This window comes from Sus scrofa, unplaced genomic scaffold (assembly GCF_054392235.1).
Source record: "Sus scrofa isolate SSC_HxYL_T2T_F1_AM1 unplaced genomic scaffold, Sscrofa_HxYL_maternal_Yorkshire_Landrace_v2.0 dam_41, whole genome shotgun sequence".
Lineage (NCBI taxonomy): Eukaryota > Metazoa > Chordata > Mammalia > Artiodactyla > Suidae > Sus > Sus scrofa.
Genome location: NW_028146965.1, coordinates 25,075 through 50,029, shown reverse-complemented (window position 1 = coordinate 50,029; position 24,955 = coordinate 25,075). Strand labels below are relative to the sequence as shown.

At 36.7% G+C, this 24,955-nt stretch overlaps 1 protein-coding gene and 1 long non-coding RNA gene across 2 annotated transcripts in view; both read right to left on the bottom strand.

Annotated features, from left to right (window-relative positions):
• Positions 1-24,955, bottom strand: part of LOC146394311 (cytoplasmic polyadenylation element-binding protein 4-like) — a 66,463-nt gene that overhangs the window by 17,363 nt on the left and 24,145 nt on the right. The window contains exons 3-4 of the mRNA XM_085009157.1: positions 10,590-10,640; positions 721-744 (exon numbers count right to left, since the gene is read on the bottom strand). Coding sequence (XP_084865283.1) covers positions 721-744; positions 10,590-10,640 — 75 coding nt within the window. The remainder of the gene's footprint in view (positions 1-720; positions 745-10,589; positions 10,641-24,955) is intronic.
• On the bottom strand, positions 16,100-24,117 carry LOC146394313 (uncharacterized). Its single transcript, XR_014836255.1, has 2 exons — positions 20,803-24,117; positions 16,100-19,996 (listed from the first exon to the last, which is right to left on the bottom strand). It is a non-coding gene; the product is annotated as an uncharacterized LOC146394313 (long non-coding RNA).

The following is a 24,955-nucleotide window of genomic DNA, read 5'->3' as shown; positions in this document are numbered from 1 at the left end:
TACCCTATAAAAGCACAGCTCAAGTGAGTTATATAATGAAGATTAAAAAATGACTATAAAATTGGAGGTTATTTCTGGATTTTAAGTTACTTACATTTTAAAGTTAAGTTACTTAACAAACTTACTTTGTTGTAAAGACAAAACTAGTACAGGAGGCAAAAATAAAGTTTATTCAGACACCTCAAGGAAATGATTGTTCGAAATTCTCTAAAATGTCTAGAGTTTCCTCCCTCTTCCCCCTGCCAATGTTTGAAATTTTTAGGATTGCTTGTTTATATAGTTAATCACATTTTAAACCAAATGTAATATTATGCAGACTTACGAACAAATAAATAAATAAATTTAAAAAGTAGACATAAGGTATTCAAGTATAATTGAACCTCCAACATAATCAGGTATTGAGACTAGTCATACTATATTTTCTCTTTTAAAGATTCTCAATTTTGTTCTAAGAAATTCTTTTCAGAAAGGAAAAAAGGGAAAGAAATCTTCAGATATAAAGTTGAGATTAAAATTATTTCAGTTCAAATCCAAATCCTACCATTGTGACTCCTTCAAATTAGAATGTCTATAATATTAACTATAATACCAGAGAATGTGTTGATCAAAGCTATGTTTCAGTCCCCCTCCCAGTTTTCCCACAAGAGTTAGAAACTGCACAAACTTGGGTCCTCTCCAAATATAACTGACACATTCAAAAGTTAGAAACAATAATGTTACCTCTCCTTCGCCCATATGTCCTTGCTGCATGTCAAATGAGAAAAAAAAAAAAAAACCTTTCAAACATTGTCAAAAGAATCAACTGCGATTTCACCTACCAGCTTTAGAAACTGAAAAAAAAAAAAAAAAAAAGGCTTTATTCCTCATTTCCTGGTAAATATATCAAAAAATAAAGAATCTGCATGGTGAGAGGTCAAATTAATGCATTCTTTTTTTTTTTTTTTTTTTTTTAAGTTCTTCAATGACACTGTAAAAGTGTGTTGAACCTTACATGTTTTAAGGGATGCTTTCTGCTGTAACTGTCACTCAGGGTCAAAACTATAATGAAACTAAGGGAGTCTATAACCTTATCTAAACCAATGCCTACCATATTGATCTTAATTTTTTCCAGAATTTCCTGCTAACCAGCCATTCAGTAGATATTTTAATATTTACTTTTTCACTACAGAATAAAACAGCAATGTTATACTACTTCTCAATTATTCCCTAATAAAGAAAATCATAACAAATGAAAACTTTAGGCAATTTATAAACTTCCTTTTAGTCGGTTTCTTGTCCCTAATCAAATCCTCCACCATGTTCCAAATGTTGAAAAGTAAAAAGTTTAGCATATTATCACCAAGTAAGTTGCAACCAAGAAAAGAAGAAAAATAATATAATAATATGATATAACATAATATAACATTATATAATCTTAGGTAATTATTATAGGTATATACTTGAATACTCAGAAGATGGCAGTATAAACTTCAAGTCAGGAAACTTTTGAGAAAATTTCCTCCTTCAAACAAACTGGAACTTACAAGTGCAATTTGTCCAAATACCCTAATTCTATTCCAAAAACATTTCCTGAATGCCTGGTCTTGCTAGGTACTATAGATAAACAGCACATGGCCTTGACTGCATGGTACTTAAAGGCCAAAAGGCCACCTAAGCAAATAATGATAATGTAAATAACTCTTACAGCACTAGACATGTTAACTGTTAGGTGCAATGGGAGCAGCGGAGGAAGATTAAATAGTCAGAGAGGTGTGGCTTTCAGATGGACCTTGAAGGAAAAACAGAGAAAGGGCGTTGCAGACGTGGCAATGCCGCAAATAGAGGTGCTGTAATGCTCAGGGAGAGGTGTCCAGAATCAAAGCATATGGAACAAGTGAGATCTTGGCTGGAGATGAAGTTTAAACAGGAAGCTGGGATAGGTTTTCAGGTTAGAAATTACAGCACCTTTTAAGACATCATTATGTAAACTGGCCAGGGTTTGTTTGTTTGTTTGTTTGTTTGTTTTATTTATTTATTTATTTATTTATTTATTTATTTATTTATTTATTTCATTTCCCCACTGTACAGAAAGGGGATCAAGTTATCCTTACATGTATACATTACAATTACATTTTTTTCCTCACCCTTTGTTCTGTTGCAACATGAATATCTAGACAAAGTTCTCAATGCTACTCAGCAGGATCTCCTTGTAAATCTATTCTAAGTTGTGTCTGATACGCCCAAGCTCCCGATCCCTCCCACTCCCCCCGCCTTCCATCAGGCAGCCACAAGTCTTTTCTCCAAGTCCATGGCCAGGGTTTTAATTCTTAGCCCTCTAGATAAATGCTAAGTACGTATAACTCAGTTATAACTGAGTTGTAAGTATAACTACAAGTACTATGTGCATATTTTCCAAAATGAAATTGTCTCATATCAAAATAGATTTCTATCATTACTAGACATTGAATTTCACCAAAGTACTTGGGCAAAGGGATTAAAACCACATAAAATCTCCCTCAGCATTTAGGTTTTCACTTTAATGGTTCTTAAATTTGGGGTGTGGTAGAGGTATTTTCTCACTTAGTGAACCTGACAGAGGTTAGAAAGACAGAGATATCACAAAAGTAGAGGCTTGTTTAAGAACATTCTATTCACACAACTGCTTTAAAGATAAGCGAGTTTGGGGAAATGAATGATTTGAAAATCTTGGTTCTGTCAATCTTAAAAAGTAGATGGCTGCTACTTGGATTTCTGAGAAAAGAGATATTTGAAAAGAGTAGGCTTTCAAGAGCTACAAATTAAAACTCTCATAGCTTCTACTATTTCAAAAATATCTACAGTTTCAAGAACAGCAAAGGCTACGGATCAAAAGCAAAAATCCAGTGCTCTCAAAGTCTCCAAATATGTACTTTCAAACTTCAATTCTGCACCACAAAATTAAGTTGGTTGATATAAAAGAATTCATGATTAAATTCTGAGATGAAATTCTAAAAACTATTTAGAAATAGTGTCCCATATTTATGGAAAATATGTTATGAGTATAATGCTTATAACTACAAAAACTGCCAAATCAAATAGGAAAATTATATAAATCAGTACCCCAAAATAACAATGACATTCTGGAGCACAGAAAATGAGAATGTTTAAATTTTTGATTTCCACTTATTATAATGCTATTAATGCTATACACTATTTTATGTAGTGTTTTTTGTTTGTTTGTTTTTGTTTTTTTGTCTTTTAGGGCCGTACTCATGGCATGTGGAGGTTCCCAGGCCAGGGGTCTAATTGGAGCTACAGCTGCTGGCCTTCGCCAGAGCCACAGCAATGCCAACACACCACCTACACCACAGCTCACGGCAACGCCAGATCCTTAACCCACTGGACGAGGCCAGGGATTGAACCCGAAACCTTACGTTTCCTAGTTGGATTCATTTCCACTGCGCCACAATGGGAACTCCTTACGTAGATTTTGACGTATAACATACACACAGGAAAGTACAGAAATCATAAGTGTACAGTTCAATGAATTTTCCATAATGTGAACACACTTATGTAACCAGAACTCGGCTATTAACAGAATGTTAAGTAGTGCCACTTCATCTATGTATGAAAGAGGTACTAAGCACCTTTCTCTCATCTATTTCCAATTACACTTGGTATAAACATATTATGCCAAAATACTTATAACACAGACCTTCACCACTTTCCTGAGTAAAATGTCAGACAGGTTTCCAATCTCATGATTATCAAGCACTGCATACTATTTGATATTTTTCAAACACCTGAGGAAGTGGCAAGTAAAAAAAAAATCATTTAAGATATGTTTAAAGAAATCTACGTTTTGGAAAACTTCTGGCTAAGTCAGCCAAAATAAACTCTACTCAGAATTTTCCTTTAATTACCAAAGAGTATACACTGTTAAAAGTTCTTAAAAAAATGCATGTTACTACCAAATAAAAATCTTCTAGTTGCCATCAGAGTTGAAATGAATACTATTTATATGTTTATCTTTTATATTCATTATTTAGTTTTAATTTATAAAGTGTTCAATATTTAATGTTCACTACTAAAATGATTCAAGAATGTTCTTAATGGGCTAGAAACAGTATGGCTATAAATTTTTCTAACTTCTGGAGGCATGTTACTGATGGATTGATAAATACTTTATTTCCAAAATGTCTTTACCAGATTGCTTACAAATGCCCTATATTCTGATCCAGTTCCTGCTGGTAAAACATCCCATGTTTGGGGTGCTAGACTTGCGAAGAAGGTACAGAAAGATAGATCTTTTTCAATATATATTATATTTATATATATGTAATATATACATTTCATTATTAAAATGAAACTATTACATATCTCTTAAAAGTATCCTTTTCTCATTTGTTGTAACATTTGTTAGTCACAAAAGAAACAAAGTATCCATAATCATGATATATTTCTAAGAAAAATCACAGCCTTTAAAAAATATGGCACATATTCATGTGCTGTTACTAAAGCTCTCTAAAATGTAGTTTGCATGAGGTACCTAACTGTGTACTGTATGGTTCTTATTGAGTGAATTAAAAAATAAAGAAAATACAAATAACTATGTGGGAATATACATGAATATTTGTTCTAGAAACAAAATAAGAATCTTTGGGGGCAGGAACTGGGATTGGGGAAAAAAGAATGATCCCACTGCTTGTTTTATTTATTTTTTTGGTACTATTTATATTTATTACTATTGTGTGCACAATATTCCTTTATTTGTTCACGGACCCTTTTCTTCTTGGTATTTATATATTAAAAATAAACAAATGATACATGAAAGAAAAGCAACCTTTCCTACATGAGGGCCTTTAATCAATTCTGTAAAGAACAGGATTTAGGCCACGAGGAATAAATTGTGCCTAGCTTTTAGTGGGCAATGAAAGACTGATCCTGCTCATGCTACCTCAGGCTCTCCATCTCATTGCCTCCATGTGGAAAAGGCAGATAGCAACACTACTTGAAAAAGGGGAGAGGGGTGAGGGTTCAAACTAAAAGATGTTATCTAATAACTGATTTTTCCAGTAGGACTCCCCAAAATACACAGTCAAATTAGTAAGTTAGTAAGTCAGTTAAAAAGACATGAATCAAAGGCTGGAAGCTAAAAGGAATTAAACTGTCAGCAAAAGAATAAAGGTGGTATAACCAAACAGCAGACAATCATCACAAAGACCAAGATATACAATTCAACGAAGATGCAAAGAATCATTTTAAATGATTTTATAAATCACCTCCTAATTTATTAATGGGGTCATTGTCACGGAATTATTTTAGATGTATGCTTAGCAGAATTCTTCATGTCACATTGTGTTTATACTAGCTTGTTGGTAAGATATAAAGAATGTTGGTAAGATATAACAAATATATGAGAGCTACCTTACAGAAGGGTAGAAAATGAATTTAACTCTAATTTCTGTATATCTCTAGCCCCCATTTCTTATTTATAAAAATAGAGAAATGAAGAGAGAATAACAAAAGATACTACATGTATGGAGTTCTGGTCGTGGCTCAGTGGAAAACGAATCTGACTAGTAACCATGAGGACGCAGGTTTGATCCCTGACCCCTCTCAGAGGGTTTGATCCAGCGTTGCCATGAGCTGTGGTTATAGGTCAAAGACGAGGGGGCTCGGATCTGGCATTGCTGTGGCCGTGGCGTAGGCCAGAGGCTACAGCTTCAATTCAGCCCCTGGCCTGGGAACCCCCATATGCCTTAGGTGCGCCCAACTCCCCTTCCCGAAAAAGCAAACAAAACAAAACAAAACAAAAGATACTACATGTATGTATGATGGTTAGACAGCCATAGGCTCAGTAAATAATAATTTTCTCCCTTCCTCAAGAGTGAACTCATATGTATATTCTTAGGTTGGTCTTCAACAGTTACTTTCAGCTTTTCATTACTATTCCAAAGCTAATGACTGTAGAGCACTTTACCACTTACAGTATGTCTGCATATTATCTTTTTCATGAAGGGATCTTTCAACTCGTTCCTTACTGTAGTAACTAGAACCATATTACATACATTTTCAGTAAGAAACTATAATCTACATTTCTCTTGGGTAAATTATACCCTCCTTTTCATAGATATCTGTCCCCACCCCGCCTTAAGCAAACAATCTTCTCTCTTTCTTTACAAAGAACTATAATTAAGAGATGTTGCTCCCTGCTACCCTTTAAAAGATCTCTTACTAATCTCCTCTTCTGGGACAGCAAATATTTTAGCTGATGCCTCTAAGTGAAAGACATCCGTACAGGATAGGACATACATACATGCATCTGTTAAAACATAATATATTTTACGGTTATGTAACATTCCCTGTCACAAGGTTTATTTTTGAAGCAGCTAATCCTAAGGGCTAAAGCAGTGAAATGAGAGGTTGGGGAAAAAAATACCATGCACAAAATACCGTGCACAAGCACTTTTTATACAGAGGTGGTGGCTGAATGTTAGTTTTTTGGGGCAAAACAAAGCTTCAAGTCAGGTAAAAGGAAAGTTAATCATTTAATCTGATGTTTGTTTCAGAGCTAAACCAAGACACACCAGAGGAATATGAGGTAAAGCCTGGCCTATGTTCAGCATTCCTTTCTGACTTAGCTGAGAAACGGAGTGCGTTGCAGGCTTGCTTTTCATAAGCATAAACTAGATATTCTAACTATAGTCCTACTACATAAAATTAACTAGGAAAAGGTAACTGTTATGGGACGAATAGTGTTCCTTCCGCAAAATTCATAAGCTGAAGTCCTGACCCCTAGAACCTCAGAATGTGACTATTTGAAATAAGGTCTTTAAAGAGGTGATTACAGTTAAACGAGGTCACTGGAGTTGGCCTGGATCCAATATGACTGTGTCCTTATAAGAGATTAGAACACAGACATGCACAGAGGGGAAAAGACAGCTATCTATAAGCCAAGGAGAGAGGCCTCAGAAGGAATCGACCCTGCTGACACCCTTGATCTCAGAATTTCAGCCTCCAAGACTGGAAATAAATTTCTGTTTAAGCCACAGTCGATGGTACTTGTTATGGCAGTCCTAGCAAGCTAATACAGTATCCTAAGGTAGCTAGAAAGTTTTTTTTTTTTTGTTTGTTTGTTTTTTTGTCTTTTTGTTGTTGTTGTTGCTATTTCTTGGGCCGCTCCCGCGGCATATGGAGGTTCCCAGGCTAGGGGTCGAATCGGAGCTGTAGCCACCAGCCTACGCCAGAGCCACAGCAACACGGGATCCGAGCTGCGTACGCCGGATCGTTAACCCACTGAGCAAGGGCAGGGACCGAACCCGCAACCTCATGGTTCCTAGTCGGATTCGTTAACCACTGCGCCACGACGGGAACTCCCGAAAGTTTGTTTTTTTAAAACCTTTAAAATCCAAGGATTTTCCCCAAGAATGCCCCTCAAAACATCTCTACAACTAATAACAAAGCAACAATTTCCTAGAATAAGCAATTGTTACTTATTGAATTATACTGGCAAGGCCTTTTAAAAGTCATGAGTGGAACATGAATATAACTGCATAGTATGAAAACTGACGACTGAGCACACACAAGGGGAAGAAAGAAAGCAGTCTGATCCATTGGATAAATAAGCCCTTTTTATATTTATAAAATACAAATTCCAATATTATAGACTGTTGAAGCTAGAGAAACTACTTTGAATCTTTCTTCTTTTTGTTTATTTAGGATTTTAAATTCCCACTTCTTTCCAGAAAGCTCTGAAATTGCTTGAAAATTTCAAAACAGGTTATACAATAAAAATCATATCAAATTCAAATGTGCACGCGAGAAAGAGAGGAAACGGCTCTTTTATATTTTTATTCAAACAAAACAAAATGGTTTTCAATTCAACAGAGGCTTGGAAGAAAAAGCTCTGAAAATTATAGTTGAAGCAAAATAGGGTAGCTAATTAATCACCTTTCTGAAGGTTTTTACAAGCTTGAATAGACTATTGATAATGAACAGGAAAGAAAGCTCCTGGAAAGCTCCTTTAAGGGTTTTAAAGCCCTTAAAGTTTTAAAATTGAATAATGAATATAAAGCAACACAATATATTAGGCTTTTACTTTCAGTTTTAAGAAAAGGATGAATGGATGTAAGATGCAAAGGGACTTCATTTAAAAGTAAATAAAGTTTCCTGTTTTCTATCTTAATAAGAGACATGAAAGAATGTTCAATCGCAATTTTTGCAATTCATCATAATCCCTTGTTTTGTGTTTTTTCCACATAAATCTTTAGCACATATATTCCTAATCCTCCACAAATGACATTCTAATTATTTTAACTTGACTATATGACAGGGGCTATGCTAAATGATTTTACATGCATTTGATCTTCACCACAATCCTATGAGATGGGTAATTGTGATTTTTGAGTTTATCTTCATTAAACACAATTAATGAATTAGACTAGATTTGCAATATGGGGCCCTGAGCTACAGTGAGAACAAAGCTACTAAGAATCAATATATGAATGAGATCAGTTTATCTACAGAAGCAATCCACCATAGAAGATGTTTCATAAATTTGAAGAAAATAGGCAACGTCTAAGCCTAAATTAAGGTGACTAAAGAATTGTCTTAACATCCCTCTACCTACACCGTGCTTTCATTTCAAGATTTTTAAGCGATTTTCTATAATTTGGACTTTGCAATCAGAGAGAGAATAGCTCTATCAGGAAACTGCAGCATCTCGTCTACCTAGAAGTTGTACTATTCATCATAAATGAATAAATTGGCATCTGGTCCTAGTTGGCTGGTTATTAAGAACTAACACTTGATCAAATCTGACGAAAATCAAGTTTTGAGATCCTGCAAAGCTGAATACTAGATTTAAGACCATGGCAGCCATAACCCCCTACTCTGGGTCTTGCTTGAGGAGCTAGCAAGTTTCCCCTTTTTGACATCTCTTTGTTCTTTATCTTCCTATCTTTCAGTTTGAGACAGTGTTGACCTCAGTCAGAATACTTTTATAATAACATTTCCATGGGTACAGCAGTAAAAACCATCTAGTCTCCTTCTAGAGTCTATGGACCAGTAAAACTTCAAAACACAAATATTTAGGGGAGAAAGTTACCTTCATTTTTTCTTTGCTAAATAAGTGTCATTAAAAAATCATCTATTCTTAAAAAAAAGGACATTAACAGGGGGGATTAAACGGAAAGACAATCTCGTAATAATAGACTCTTAAAAAAAAAATTGAGTTTGGCTTTAAGGAAAACTCACTAGAGAGTTTCTTTTTCTCATCTCAACAAAGATGAACCCCAGGGGCAACTGATCTAATTTAGTGACTTCATGAAGAAACTGGGACAAAGAAGAGTTGCTCACTTTGCCTAAGATCACACAATAGTATCTCAAAGCTTGGTTCACTGCAATCTCCAGCACCTGACTCTGGAACTTGTTCCACAGGAAAAGATAAAATAATGCCACAATGGCAACCCTTACATTAAACACCCCCTTATCCTGATGCCACTGTCACCACTGTGTTTGGTTTTCGGCCTACACACATTTATGCTGCAATGTTATATTTTGGCATTATTTCTGGCAGCTATATCATGAAAAGACCAAAGACTGATGAACAAATGAGGTTTTTTTTACAAACTGTACAGTCTCTAGAGAATTTAATGCACCCAACACTCTCACTGGCTCAACAATCCTACAGAACACTGATTTTAAACACTAACCAAAGAGAAAACCAGTCATAAAAGTAATTTTTAATTTCCCATTCATAATATATCATAGACAGGAAGTAGGATTTTTGGTCTTGTTTTGTTTTGGGAAAGAGGAGAATACAGTTATTTAGTCAAGAATACTTAGAAGTGGTGGGACTTAAGAATGAGTTTTGGCAAATAGAAGCCATTATGGACATGCATTTGAAATCCATACTTAGCAGTAAAAGAAAAGAAGTAAATAAGATTTCTTCATTCTACCCAATTATTTCAAACTATAGTACCACAAAAAAAGACACTTTTAAAATTCTTTAATTCCTTCTATGAGTAGACGGTCCCTCCTTCCCTGTGAAATTTAGTCTGCTTTAGAATACCAACAATAAAAGAACTCAGCAGCACAGTGGTAATATTTAGAAAAAGCAAGGAGAATTCACTGAAGGTACTCTAAAGGTTAATAAAACTTCATTTTTCTTATTCTCATTAGACAGCAAACAGTGAATGACCTTGTCCTTTGCAATATCAAGCCCAGTGGTCTTAGGCTGCTTTGTTCTGATTTTAGATCTCTGATTACCTTCCCTTTCTCCTGTAACATTTTTCCAACTACATGGAAATGGTTTTCATGTTGACATTTCAAAGGTCACTCTACAGAGGCTAATGTTAGATTAAGCCATTCTTTATGTGTCATTATGGAGTTATTCTCATTCTCACCAATTTCAAGACAGCAAGTCAGTTGGCTCTCAAAGTTTAAAAAAAGTTCCTGCCGTAACTTGGAGGAATAATAATTATTCATAAAATAGCTGATAGATTAATAGCAAATTGCAGCTATCATTACAGAGCAAACTAATGTCATCTCCCCACTTCTTGAAGCATAACTACTGTATTCTACCTAGTACTACCTTGTTTCAGTTCTGTGAATCAATTACCACTTACCATTAATAAGCAGAGAGCTATCGGATCCTGGATATGAATAGTTTAGACGACCTGAGGGTAAAAGAAGGCCGTTACTAAATTTACTTTTTTCATAGATGGTTTAAACGTATTCAACAACAAAGCTGACTTAATCACTTAATAGGTATTTAAAAAGCTGTATTATGGGAATAAAACTTTGCTGTGCTAATAATAATGATCACAATGAGTCAGAGGACATATCAAATAGCACCTTCACAAACATTCAAAAAGGAAAGGGTTGAAAGTGGGAAAATAAAATATCCCTTATAGTTAAGTATTCTGTTATTCTAATTTCCAAATCCCCACTCCAAAGTAATTTTCTTTATACCATTATGTTCTAACAACAACTCATAATAGCAATCTGCATGTTTTTTCCTCATAAACGTGCACTTTTTCTTTCCTGTGTAGTTTTTCATTGCTTTTTAAAAGTATATAAATAGCAGTAATATTTTTTATGATTTGAAATAAACGTGATAGTCTTATGTCTGTACGTACAGACAAGGTAATGGGTTTAATTTCACATTTTAGGGATTAAGTAGGAGGTAAAGAAACACATTTCATTGTACTTACACATGAAGAAAATATCAAAGTTTGTAGTACAATGTCCAGGGAACAGTAGCATTCAATTAATTTGGTTAATTTCTTCCAAATTTTGAAGTGTTTCAAAATATAATGTAATGGGCGCCCAAGATACTCATGAGAAAAGGGTTTGTGAAAACCTAAAATTTTTGGAGGATGTGACATCTTCCAAATTGGCAGCTATAAAGGGAGGAGATGCATTTCTGTTTGGGAAGAGTTTCTACATGTAAGTTAAGGCATCTAAGACCACATACCATGTAGCTCGTTCTATGCTCTAAGTTGTAAAAATCATTTTGACAACATTTTTATGCCTCCATATTCCTCATGCCCTTCATAAGAATGGGGAGGAATCCTCAACAAATCTTGTTCATAGAAGGAATGGATAGGGGAACTGGACTGTTGATTATCCACCACAGTCCAGCACTCTATAAATCAGCAGTAGTGTGAGAATTTAAAACTGACTCAGAATTACAAACGTTCTATTAGGAAATGGCAGTCTAAACTCTGATCCCCCAAACCATAACAGAATCTCCAGTGAAAAGGCAGAGATTCTCCTATGTCTGGAGGCTGGGGCAAGCCTTTCAAGGTGCCAGGAAGAATCTACCTAGTTCCAGTGGACACTATGGGAACCAGAGCTAATATTTGGTCCTATCAATCTACCGGCCACACATTTATAATTCATCAGAAAGGAACTTTCGGCCACAACTATCCTTCGATCTCTCAAAAGACTACTTTTCTCCACAGAAATCAACTTGTGCCATGAAAAAAACTGTTCTCTGTTGTGAACAGCTTTAATTAATCCACATGCAAACCTTAGAGTATAATGTGAAACAAAATCTGAACTTAATTTTTCTACAACTTAAAACCAACAAGGATTTTTAAAATTACATTGTTAAATGCTCCACTTAAAATTCAGCTTGTTACTATTTAGGGAGGAGAGATAGGGATGAAGGTAGGCAAGGTGGGGGTAAAAATTAATTTGATATTTCGGTTTCTTCCTAAAAATTGGCTTAGTTATTTAATGCTAATGTACACAGCCAAGTATCCAAATCCAGTGAATTCCAGCTGAACTGCTTTAACTACAAGCTCAGATCACATGACCTGTCACAAGTATAGAAGCACAGACTTGAGATGCTGGAACAAGAGCATGACTTTAACTGTTAAAAACCTGGGAGGGAGAGAGGGAGTACTGTTTCTGAATCACTTAAGTAGCAGCTGACTCTCTGTAATGGAACATTTGCATTAATTTTATAGCTGTAAAACCCTCTAGTCCACAAACTAACAGCCATCGCTCATACATTCTTATTAATCACAAAACATTTTTTCAAAGATGACACACATCAACACAGAGAAAAAAATATTTAACAGTGTTAACTGAAGTTATGAAAATGTTTTATTATTTCTAAGATAGTCTAATTTTTTTTAACACTAACATTCCCACGGAAACCATGGCTGTTCGATATGAACTATATAATGCCTCTTATTTAATACCAAGGAAAGATAATTAGCAATGAAACTCCAAAAGACAAATTCCCAAAATAGCTGGCACAGTTTAACAAATCGAGTTCCACCTGATCAGAAAGTCACCTTTGGAGGTAGCTTTTAAAAAGACAGATAAGAATATTTCAACTTAAGTTAAGGCACGAAAATCCCTTAACTCAGTTCTGAGAGACTGCCTCAACACACACTTCCTAAAGAGATGCTACCCGCACTCCTAAGGAAGGTAACCTTTGAGACTTTTTCTACTCTTTAGATTCTAAATACAGTAATTCTACCCTTCAGTTAAGACAACAGGGGCTGAAGAATCACTGGCAAAATTCATAGTTTAACTCTGAAAGTGATACTTGTTTTTATTTTTTGACCTGTTCTTATGAGTCCTGTCAGGCTGGGATCACTTCTGACCTCTGAGTAGCAAATATATCTGTAATATTTTATTAAACAATCAGTAATGCTTTCTACTTCATTTAAAATATTAGCAGGAGTTCTCGTCGTGGCGCAGTGGTTAACGAATCCGACTAGGAACCATGAGGTTGCGGGTTCGGTCCCTGCCCTTGCTCAGTGGGTTAACGATCCGGCGTTGCCATGAGCTGTGGTGTAGGTTGCAGACGCAGCTCGGATCCTGCGTTGCTGTGCCTCTGGCATAGGCCGGTGGCTACAGCTCCAATTCAACCCCTAGCCTGGGAACCTCCATATGCCGCGGGAGTGGCCCAAGAAATAGCAAAAACAACAACAACAACAAAAAAAAAGACAAAAAGACCAAAAAAAATAAAATAAAATAAAATAAAATAAAATATTAGCAGTATCATTTAAAAAAAAAACAAACAAACACCTTTTAAAAAGACCTTTCATAATGCTTCCCTACCCTCCTGGCCCTATCCTATAAATTCTTTCTATAATTAAAATATCGAGACTCATCCATTCACGACTTCTATTATAGATAACACATATCGCCTCCTTTCTGGAAATTCTCTTAAAGCTCCCATTCAAGTGCCATGGGACTTTAAAGTCTTCTACAAGCCTTTCACATTCTCCTGGCAGCCCTTTCATTTTTGCTCTAGTATCTTCTTTCCTCTATGGATACCAATTTTCACCAGCCTTTTTGCATTTTGTATTTCATGGCTAGGTTACTGACAATGCCCTCCCCCTCTCTGAGACACTGGTTCCCTTTCTTTGTTTCTGAGGGAAGATATTTTACAATCTTTGTTTTTCAGATTTACCTCTTTCCAAGGCACCTTTCAAACCAAAAAGGAAACCCCCCTTTCAGATCACTCACCAAATTTTATTTCTATGTTGCAACAGTCAACCTTCTTAGGTAATCATTTCAGCTACTGGCTAATTGTCTTATCTCTTTTAAGTAATAGCCCTCTTTAGGAACTAGAGGTGTTTCTGTTTGTTTGTTTGTTTAAGCTAGGTATCTGGAGTTATCTGTTTGGGTACCAGGTTAGCAATTGATGAGTTCATTTACTGAACTTAAAACACCAGCATTTCACAAATCAATAAACTGAAGTAAAATAAAAATCAGTGATATACATGTGTTCCTTCTCCAGATTTTGAAAAAAAGTTTTGTTTTGTTTTACCTTTTTAAATAGGAAAGACTTCTATTTGGCTCATATCATCCCACCAACACTGCCTTTAGTGGAAAAATAAACGACAAAATAGTCCCTTTGAAAAGAAATTATTTTCCCCTGAACCACTTAAAAACTGGTTTTAAGAATTCTTTATGCAATTAAAAATTTTTAATTAAAAACAATCAGTGATATAAAAGAATATAATCCAGTGTTTGTGGTTTGTTTCATTTTTTTCTTTCTTTTTTTTCTTTTTACAGCTGCACCTGTGGCATATGGAAGTTCTCAGGTCAGGGGCTGAACTGGAGTTGCTGCTGAGGCCTATGGCACAGCCCCAGCAACACCTGATCTGAACCACATCTGCGACCTATGCTGCGGCTTGTGGCAATGCCAGATCCTTAACCTAATGAGCAAGGCCAGGGATTGAATACTCATCCTCAGAGAGTCAGCACTGGGTCCTTAACCCACTGAGCCACAACGGGAACTTTGATTGGGTTTTTGATGATTCATCTACCTATAAACATAGCCCAGGTTTTAGCACATTTAGAATTGAATTCCTTAAGGGAGAAGGAAGGCATTAGGATTTTAGGCAAGTGAATGTATTTAGTGGATAAAATTCAGTCCTTGAAGGAACTTTGTATTGATTGTATTATAAATGCAAAGAAATACTGCCTGATCAGCAGTCCTAACCTCAAGGGACACTATGACAGGCAACACAGTAGTCTCTGGAGGCCAGCTGTGGCATTTGGAGCCAGAAGCCTGACATACATCATGCAGAAGGCATAGACTATATTTGGTGACATGACTCAACCTAGCCAAATATAGGCAACTGACACAGTGTGACTCTGGGGAACTACACTACCAAATTCTACAGCCTAGAAGAGATTCAGACTCCAACTAGGCAATTCTATGCTAGGCATTTGTGAGTTGGAAAGGACCAATATTTACCAACTAGAATGACTAAGAATTACTGGGGGGAGGAGGTGCTCAAAAGAACGGTGTGTACTATCATATTTTTTTAAGATACTAACTAAAAGTAACTGAATTAATGAGATGAAAGGAGAAAAGACTAGAAGCAAATACGCTAAAATATTAGCAGTATATCTATTATTTCAAAATTAGGTAAAATAAATTATTTTCTAAAAAGTAACCCACATATTATTGCTACTGGTGATTCAGCAGAAAATGATAGAATGCTACCATTTCAACATATAAACATAAAATAGCAAACATTCTACAGTGCTACTAGATTTCATGCTATGACCTTTTCTTTTTCAGAGTTGTGCCAGTATTGCTGGGGACATGGTATCGGCCAAGGCATGACACAGGGATAACTCTGCAAGATTGTCTAGTATAAAGCCGTGCAGTCTGAAAAGTGACAGACAAGAAGCATGAAATTCTGAGTGTGTGTGTATATGTATACACAAACACACACACATATGTTTAGATTATGCCTTTTTTTTTTTTTTTTTTTTTTGGCCACGATGTGCCACAGGGAAGTTCCCGGGCCAGGGATTGAACCCATGCCACTGCAGTGACCACACCAGATCCTGAACCCACTGTGCCATAAGAGAACTCTGAAATTCTGAATATATTTTTACTGACTCTCACTATACAAACTTAGATACTCCAAAGAAAAGGGAGAGGTTTTCAGTGGATATTGTTAAAAATTTCTAATAGGAAAAGGATAAGCATGGACTTAGGTGCATTCCTAAAACAGATGAAAAGTTTTATGCATATGATATACCACACTCACACAAACACACACACACACACACACACACACACAAGTATACATTATTTGCTGTTGTTTAACCAGCAATGCTTCTCCTGGGTCTCTTTCTGCTATTTTTGTTTAGTTCATATCTAAGTAAGACAAGGCTATACTGCCCTAAATAAAATTTTTTATAGATTATAGTAATTATTTTTTAAAATGCTACACCAGAAACCTGAATTTTAAAAAATTAAAAAAAATTTTTATTAATGAATTTTATTACATCATTTTTTAAGGGAGGTGCTGTACCTGCCTTTCTTTATCTGCTATTTTTACCAGCACTGCCTCAGACTTGCCGCAAGATGGCGCTGTGGGGTCCTGGATGACGCAAAGCAAGGTTCAAGAAATGTATAAAAAAAATCAGGTTTTGAATACCAACCTTATCCATACACAAATGCCGAACACATATCAATATGAACAAATAAAAATGTATTCTACATGTTCTATCATTTAATGATACAAAGATTATCACTTTTAATAATTTATTCTATTGGCCTAAAAGTAAGTCCCCAAATCATAATCAGTAACATTATTCTACCCCTTAACGTATCTATGATACAACCAGCTTCCAGTAAAGATGTTTCCACACAAAATTACGAAGAAGAAACTGGCTGGGCCTGACATTAACTGGATGGAGAGTCTTACCCCCTCCAAAAGAGCCATTTAAAGTATACATACACAGAGTTTACAGTAAACAAAACCCCTCTCCAAGAAAGATCTGATGTTCAGTTTAAAAGCTTGTAAAAAATAAAAATAAAAAATTTGAATTCTCTTGCCTATCTCTCTAGGTTCATCTCTCACACTGCCATTTCCCTTCTCGCAGTAGGTATTCTGGACTTTCAGAAGTACTGGCCCACTAACTTTTTTTGGCAGGATGGGGCATTAACTTTTACTTCTGGTTCTTTCCTCTGGCACGCCTTCCTTTCTCTCTGCTTCCGATGTTGTTTCACCACTCAAGCTTCCACAATTTTGTCCAGGTAGCTTCTTTCACAGGTCTCGCAACCTACGGAAAATCCCTGCCCCAAGCCACCTGCTCTCTGGTTTAGACAGGCCTATGGGCTCCATACAACACCCCTTATACTTATTATACCATATTTAAATTATCTATTTCTAAACTCTCTTCCTCTAGGGTGACAAAATCCTTAAGGACAGATTTTGGGTCTCGAAACTCAGAGCTTAGAGAAGAGAAGGTGCTCAATAAGTAGCTGCTGAATGAATGAAAAAAACAAAGCCAGCAACTGGTGGTCTCTGCCACGCAGTGAAACACGCAGTGAAAAGAGTAGAGCTGGACAAAGCCCATCTTGTGAGCTAGATCAAATTACTTTGTTTCTCTGAACCTCAGAGAAACAGAGATTTCCATTTACATGTAAGAAATTCAAGAAATAATTTTTGCAGAATGCCCAGAAAAGCTCCCCAGTTTAGAGTTATGTGCTCAATTAATATTCATTCCCTTTCCCTCATCAACTCTAAGCCAGAGATAATCAATAATTTTCTACTTGTGAGAGAAAGAAAAAGGAAAAATTCCTCTAAGCCACATAAGACCCAAACTGGAACCTTGGAGAAGGGAGTGGCCATATTATGGGGGGATTTTTTCAGCTTCAGAGAAGCGAGTTTGCTAATGTTCTGAGTTACAAACAGGGATATAATTCTTCGCCGGGGAAGAGAAGAGAAAAAAAACCTCTTTACTTTTATGATAGCCAAACTGGCAGAAGCAGAAGTATATTAGGAAATGAAAACTTTGAAAATTCAGCTTAAAAATGCTACTTTTAATAAAAGCCAAGGAGGATCTTCCTTTTGTACCAATAGCTCAGATTCAATCTTTCAATTCTGATATGATAGCTGAAAAACAGACTGTCACGGTGGCAAAAAATTTAACATTTATCTTTAAGATAAGTCAATGGGTTATGTTTCTATAGCTTAAGGTTGGTTTCATGTAGAAGGATTGCTTTGACTCAGGGCAGGTACAAAGTTGGAAGATCTAAAACATTTACGAATTTCAGGCAGAAGGGAATGTCTAGAGAGACACTAGCAAAGAGCTGATCCAATTAAGGAATTCAAAAGATTTCCTACTGCCAGTAAACCTAACAACAAACCAGCCAGCAGGAAGGCTATTTTTATCCCTGCCAGAGGCCTTCTGACTCTGGATGCTACATTTAGAGGACAGAGCAACAAGATAACTTGCCTTAAGAGGATGTTATGATACCAGTGATTAATGGCAATTTTTTAAGCTTTAAAAAACTAGGCATAGTTTTTATCCAAAATAAACCAGCCAAAGTCAGTTTAAAAAAAAAAAAAAAAAAGAAGATAATATAACGGAAAGAAAAGTGGAAAAACAGACCAATGGGTACTAGAAAAGTTTTCAGTAATCTAGAAACAAAGCCAAGGCAGTACATTAAAATCCTCCTACCTTGCAAAAAGGCTGATGAAAAGAAATATGTGTTATAAGAGACATATTTTAAAAGAACCAGTGAATAAAAATAAATAATTGTAGAACTCCCCCAAAGGTAAAGGTGATTTTTTTTTCTTTCTTTCTTTTTTGGCCCCTTGGCATATGGAGTTCCTTGGCCAGGGATCAGACCTGAGCCACAATGGTTGTGACCTCCACCGCAGCTGGGGCAACTCCAGATCCTTTAACCTGCTGTGCCAGGCCAGGGATTTAGCCTTCGTTTTTGTGTTGCAGAGACACACGGCCACAGTAGGAACTCCAGTAAAAACGATTTTGAGAAATGGTTCTCTGTACCAACATGAAGAAGATCAAGACAAATTCATGAAATCCCTTGGGACTCTAAGCTAAATTACGTATGGATGATGGAGAACTTTAGAGATGAGACGAGCCCCTCCCCAAAAAGCAATGAGCTAAGTCAGTGGTTGGCTTTCTGCATACATACCTATCATTAACGCTAATCTCTAATTTAACGTAAATCCTAATGACTTTACTGAATCTTAACGAAGAATGAGCTTTGATTTCACATCTAATCTAATTTCACCTTTGTTATTTCTCAAAAGGCCCAGGTCCTATTTTCCTTTATCAGTACTCAAGGCACTGAGTCTTCCTCTTTTCATTAGCCTTAAAAATAAACAGACTGTTCAAAGATGTCTGCAAATTATTTGGAGGATAAGCTGCATTAGGCCAAGAGTCTAAGTTTTTATTTCCTGATATATCCCAAAGGCCTAAAATAGTGCCTGGCACTTAGTGTTTGCTTGATATGTATTTGTTTTATGAGCAGCCCCCATAGCTTTAGACTTTATACATCTACCCGAAGTGGTTCTCAAAGTGGAGTGAGGGTGGGGGTGAGGAGGGAGGGCAGTCTATCTGAATCACTGCTGGAATACACATATGCTTAAGTCTCATGACAGACTTGGTGAATCAGAATCAGCAAAAAGAACAAGCCAGCTTGGAAAAGCTCCCTCAGTGATTCTATTTTGACCTCCACCCCCTAAAGGCACTCTCGATAAGAAATCAGCAGGTGTGAGGTATGGATCTTTTACAGAAGATTATGATAAAATACACATTTTCAATTCTGTCCCCAGTCTCCTACACAAAAATTAAGAAACCTGAATGCCTACTGTCCGAAGTATACTAAGACAAACTTTTTTTTTAAACATTTGTTTCCCCTCATAAACACTACACAATAAATACCTAAGCTACTGAATCAGGAACCAGATGCAATGTGTTCCTATCTTGATTCGCTAGGTACCAGTTCGCTGAGTGACTTTACAAAAGCTGTTGTATCTCTCTGAACTGCAGTTTCTTCAGCTATAAAGCGGAGATCACACACACAAAAAAATCACATGAGGGAGTTCCCTTCGTGGCTCAGTGGTTAATGAACCCAGCTAGGATCCATGAGGATGCAGGTTCAATCCCTGTCCTCACTCAGTGGGTTAAGGATCCAGTGTTGCCATGAGCTGTGGTGGAGGTTGCAGATGTAGCTTGGATCCTGTGTTGCTGTGGCTGTGGCGTAGACCGACAGCTGTAGCTCTGATTAGACCCCTGGCCTGGGAGCCTCCATATGCTGTGGGAGTGGCCCTAAAAAGCAAAAAAAAAAAAAAAAAAAAAAATTCACATGAAAGATTACTGTAAGTAATCTTAAGTTAGAGATAATTCTCAGAAGGGGCAAAGAAGAAAATGCAGAGAAATGGTATCAGAGGTAACTGCCCTTTCCCTTGAAACTGGTTGTTAACCCTGCTTCCTATACAGAATATCCAGGTCTACTTCAAAAAAGAAATATGCAGACCAGCAATCGAATGTGTCCTGTGGTCCACTACTACCCAGCACATGGAATATGCTCAAATGTTTGTGGAACTAGAACATAAGCAGGAACTAAAACGTAAGTTACTTCCAAACCATGTGGCTTGAAGGCCCTCTCCCCTCCTAACAAGAGCTGCCATGTTACTCAACTCCAGGGGGCACCCCTCTTGTCACATGGCTCCCCAAGTGCCAGATGTAGCCTAAACAGTCCACACACCTGGCATGCCTCAAAAGGCAGAAAGATGGCTTTAGATGCCAGAGACAAAGTTCCAAAGTTTTATTTGGTAGAGAAGATAATCTAGCACTAGGATAGGGTAACTGACTTTGTCATTCTCTGTCCTCTTCTTCATTTCCTCTATTGAACTCCTTTTTTATTTTTATTTCTTAAACTTCATTTATTTATTTATTTTTGTTTTTTTTAGGGCTGCACCTGAGGCATATGGAGGTTCTCAAGCTAGGGGGTCCAATTGGAGCTACAGCTGCCGGCCTACACCACAGCCACAACACCAGGTCTGCGACCTACACCACAGCTCACAGCAACACCGGGTCCTTAACCCACTGAGAGAGGCCAGGGATTGAACCCACAACCTCATGGTTTCTAGTTGGATTCCTTCCCGCTGAGTCACGACGGGAGCTCCAAACTCCTTTTTTAAATGTTCTTTTTAATGCGGAACATTTTAATAGCAGGAATTTAAAGCTGAACAATTTAGAGAAGTTCTCTCTACAGCAGTGTTTCATAATCTTTCATAACTATTAAGACCTACTTTGATCAAAATATCTCAGAGAGACTCCCCACCCTAAAAAGCCTAACAAGCTCTCAAGCCTCACTCCAGTGGATTGACTACAAGTAAAACAACCACAACAAAAACTCTTAATAATAAAAGGCTACGATGAATTCAGCAACACCTCTGGATGTGTTTTAATTGTATTACATCAGCATCCACATGCTTTTGAAAGATTATCATGCAAACAGACATGACAAATCTATCATCTCTCTAGAATGCTTTGTTCTAACAGGTTCATAGACCCCATCAAATAATTCCCATCGTTGAAGAGGTCTACAAATTGAGAGCAGAAACATTACATAAGGCCAAGTTTAAATAAGTGTTTCCTAAACATAGTATCTTTAGGCCTATCTCGAAAAGATGCAGTCTAGAAACAAAGCCTTCACTCAGCTGAATAAATCTGATTTCTGATTATATTCCTTCTTACACGCTACTCAATATTAAATGCTGCCACACCCAAACTCACAGGAAACCCATACACTACTTTTCGTCATTAAATCATAAAAACCTTCAATTTTGTCACTTAGGAAGAACCGTACAGAACTGCTGAGAGTGATTCAAAGACCACTAAATTCAAGTCCTCCATTTACAGGTGAGGAAATCAAAATCTAGAGGGAAGTGGTTGACTTAAGATAATACCAGGTCTTAATATAATCCTAAATGCTTCTCTTTTTATTTCCTACAATTTGGGAAAATCTAATATAAGCTAACGACTTCTGATCTTTTATAATACAGAGACCAAGTGGCTGATTTAAATATCTCTATGTAATTAACCACGCCAGCATTTATTATTTGGAAAATCATAGCTAGCAGAAGTTAGATTTTTTTCCTTTATAATTCAATTAATCATGATTGCTCTTCAGAATTAAGAGCTCCACTTTATTGTTGGTTTCTCAAGAACTAAAAAGGGTCTTCTGGGTGGCTGATTCCTCCGTTTTCCCAGTGTACAGCAACTGGCATCAGCCCAGTTGGATTCCAAAGAGATTATGGAACTGCTTTCCCTTCAGAGTTCCACTAATGTTCTTAATTGACTGGTTACCAGGTAATACCCAGAATAAAACAATGCCTTGCTTTTAGAATGGAGTGCACTGGTGTGGGGCTGAAATCAGAATCCATCTACTAGACAAAAAAATGAAGCCCAGAGGTAGCCTGGCCATCTCCAAATCAGATTCGAAAAGTAGTAACTAGTTTAAAGCTAGTTAAAAAGTATTCCTTTTGCAAATTTTTACTGTTGAACAGCAACAAATTCACTCTTTTCCCTCTTTTAACTTTGGGAGGGAGCATAGTAGTAGCATGAGGGGGAAAAACAAGGAGTCGAATATTTAAAAATTACAAATCAGGCATATACAGCTGATAGGTAAACTGCATACAATATTCAGGTAGAAATCCCATGCATGCCAGGAAGAAATAATTTTGTGGCTCAGTTGTGCAACTGTTCTGTGCCTCCTCTTGCTAAACTGAATGCAAAGAAAATTTTGGATATTTTTATGACAGCTACAAATCAGGTGGCATTGGTTCCCCTCCTTCAAAGTCAGCAATAACATATTCCAGGATTATATAAAGAGATCAAGGAACGTCTTAAGACCTTCATAGAACTCACCATTGTATTATTACATAATCAAAAGGGCTTTCATAATGCAGATTATTAGCATATAGCGCTGCTCTAGTAGCTATCAGGAAATGAAACAGCAAGTCACCGCTATAGAATTTTACAATATAGAAGGAAAGAAACAAAAATAGGTGACATTATCAAAAGGTAAAATATACTATTATTAATTTGGACATGGTACATGAACAAAAATAGATTTCTATAAATGTTCTGGACCTCCTTTTACTTTTTTAGACTGCAGAGAAGGCCTTAATATTTTACACTGACAAACTGTTGACAAAGTCTGAAAATCTTACTACTTAAATGTTATTCAGATTTCACTTCTAAATGGAAACTAATATTATGGTAATATCTGTACTTATTAAATGTACACAATACTTAATGTGAAGACGCACTTTTTGTTACCTGATTGCTGTTTGTTTTTTGATTTGGTTATTTCGAAGTGTTAACTGTCACATACAGTTTATTCCTTAACCACTCCCTGCCTTGATTGTGAGTCTAGCAAAATTAAGTCACAATAGCTGTAAAATATGTGAGCCTCAATACAATCGTAAAGACAAAAAAGTTAATGAGTTAAAAGCATCTTTGAAATAACTGTTTAGGCTCTTTAACCTTCTAATAACATAAAAAAATTTACTGTCACTTTCCCCCCGCCCGCCCTGTACCCTCATCTCTCACCCAGGTAAAATCAGAGTTGTAACAATGTTTTAAGATGCCTACTCAGTTTTCATGGACTCAAATAAGATTCTTTGTGCTCAATGTTCAGGATTAGGATAAGGAGATTGCTTGACTAATTATGGACCCACATCATGGATGACATAAGACAAATTCCCCCTTTGTGACAACTGCTTATATGATTTTCAGAACAAGTAAGAACAAGGGTCAATATTCTATCACAAACACATGGAGAGCAGAGGACAGAGGACCACTACTTTGTACTTACCAGTACATATTATATACAAAAATCAGGCAGATGAGCATCTGGCCAAGGTAGAAGGAGCATTTAGTACTAACCAGTTGGTTTCGGTTCAGAGGTCAGAGTAAGGTAGACTTCCATTCGAGGCTATGAGCACATCAGTGTTCACAAACAACACATTTTGTTTCCCCCAGGTATTTTCCTTTCCCTTCCTCCCCTTTAAAAATAAAACAAACCAAAAAACCAAACCCGAAAACAACAGCAATCCTCCACCTGGAAAAGTACAGTCCTACAGTTTGAAAGCCACACCTTTGTAAGCTCTGCCTACACAGGGCTGTGAGGAATCTAAAGAACCCTGACCAATAGTAAGCCAGAAAGGAGATAGCAGGTCCAAACTAAGAATACACCCTGTACAAGTAATACAATGGAAATCATGCCCCACGACTTTGTCCTCTTCTTCCTCACAAAGGAAGTTACCTCAGCACAGAAGCCCAGGTCCCATCCTATCGCACAACTAAGCAGAAGAGAAAGACTGTCTAGGACGTTCCATTTCAGCCATCAGGCAAGGGAGAATGCAGAAGGAGAGGAAACCACTTCGCTTCTAAATAGCCACACGCTTACTTCATTGCAGCCAAGTTTAAATCATATTCTTTGCTATGTGCCTTACTCCATTACTCATGAGGCTTTTAGGAGTAGGGTGATTTTCTGCTCTCCAGAGACCTCAGCCACTCCCCTGCTATGCTGCTTTGAATTACTTGGTATCGTCCAAACACAGCAAGAAAGAACCAGAGGAATTCAGGAGGGCTCCCACCAGGTTTGCAGAGCAGCTGCTTGGAGGACTCTGAATCTTGAAGACTTGTAATAAAGATCCCCCAATTCACCAGAGGACCCTGGATACCATGGAATGGTAATTTGCCAGGAAGGAGAAATTTGATTATGAACCCAAGTAAAATTTAGCTGTTTTGCATGATCCATGTCTTCTTTATGGTACTTCGTATCATGTCCCATTAAATATCCCCTGAAGAAAAATGTCTATCTAATCCTTTAAAAGGGTGACAGGGGAGTTGGGTGCAGAGTACTACATAGTTGTCTTTTCTCAACTTGCCACAGGCAAACTGATTTAAATAGAAAAAGGCTAAATACTTTAAGAAATTATAACCCTCCCCACTATTTCAAATAAATCATTTTTATATCACACCAACAGGACTTAAGTCAAAGTTTCTTTCCCCCTTTTTAAACTATACTTACTCTGAAACTCAAATTTATTACTGAATGCTACTAAATTTAGTCCTACTTTCAACAACTTTCATGAAAGGTTTCCAGAGCTATCTTGGTATACATAAAGTCAGTATCCAATATCTGTTAGAAAAC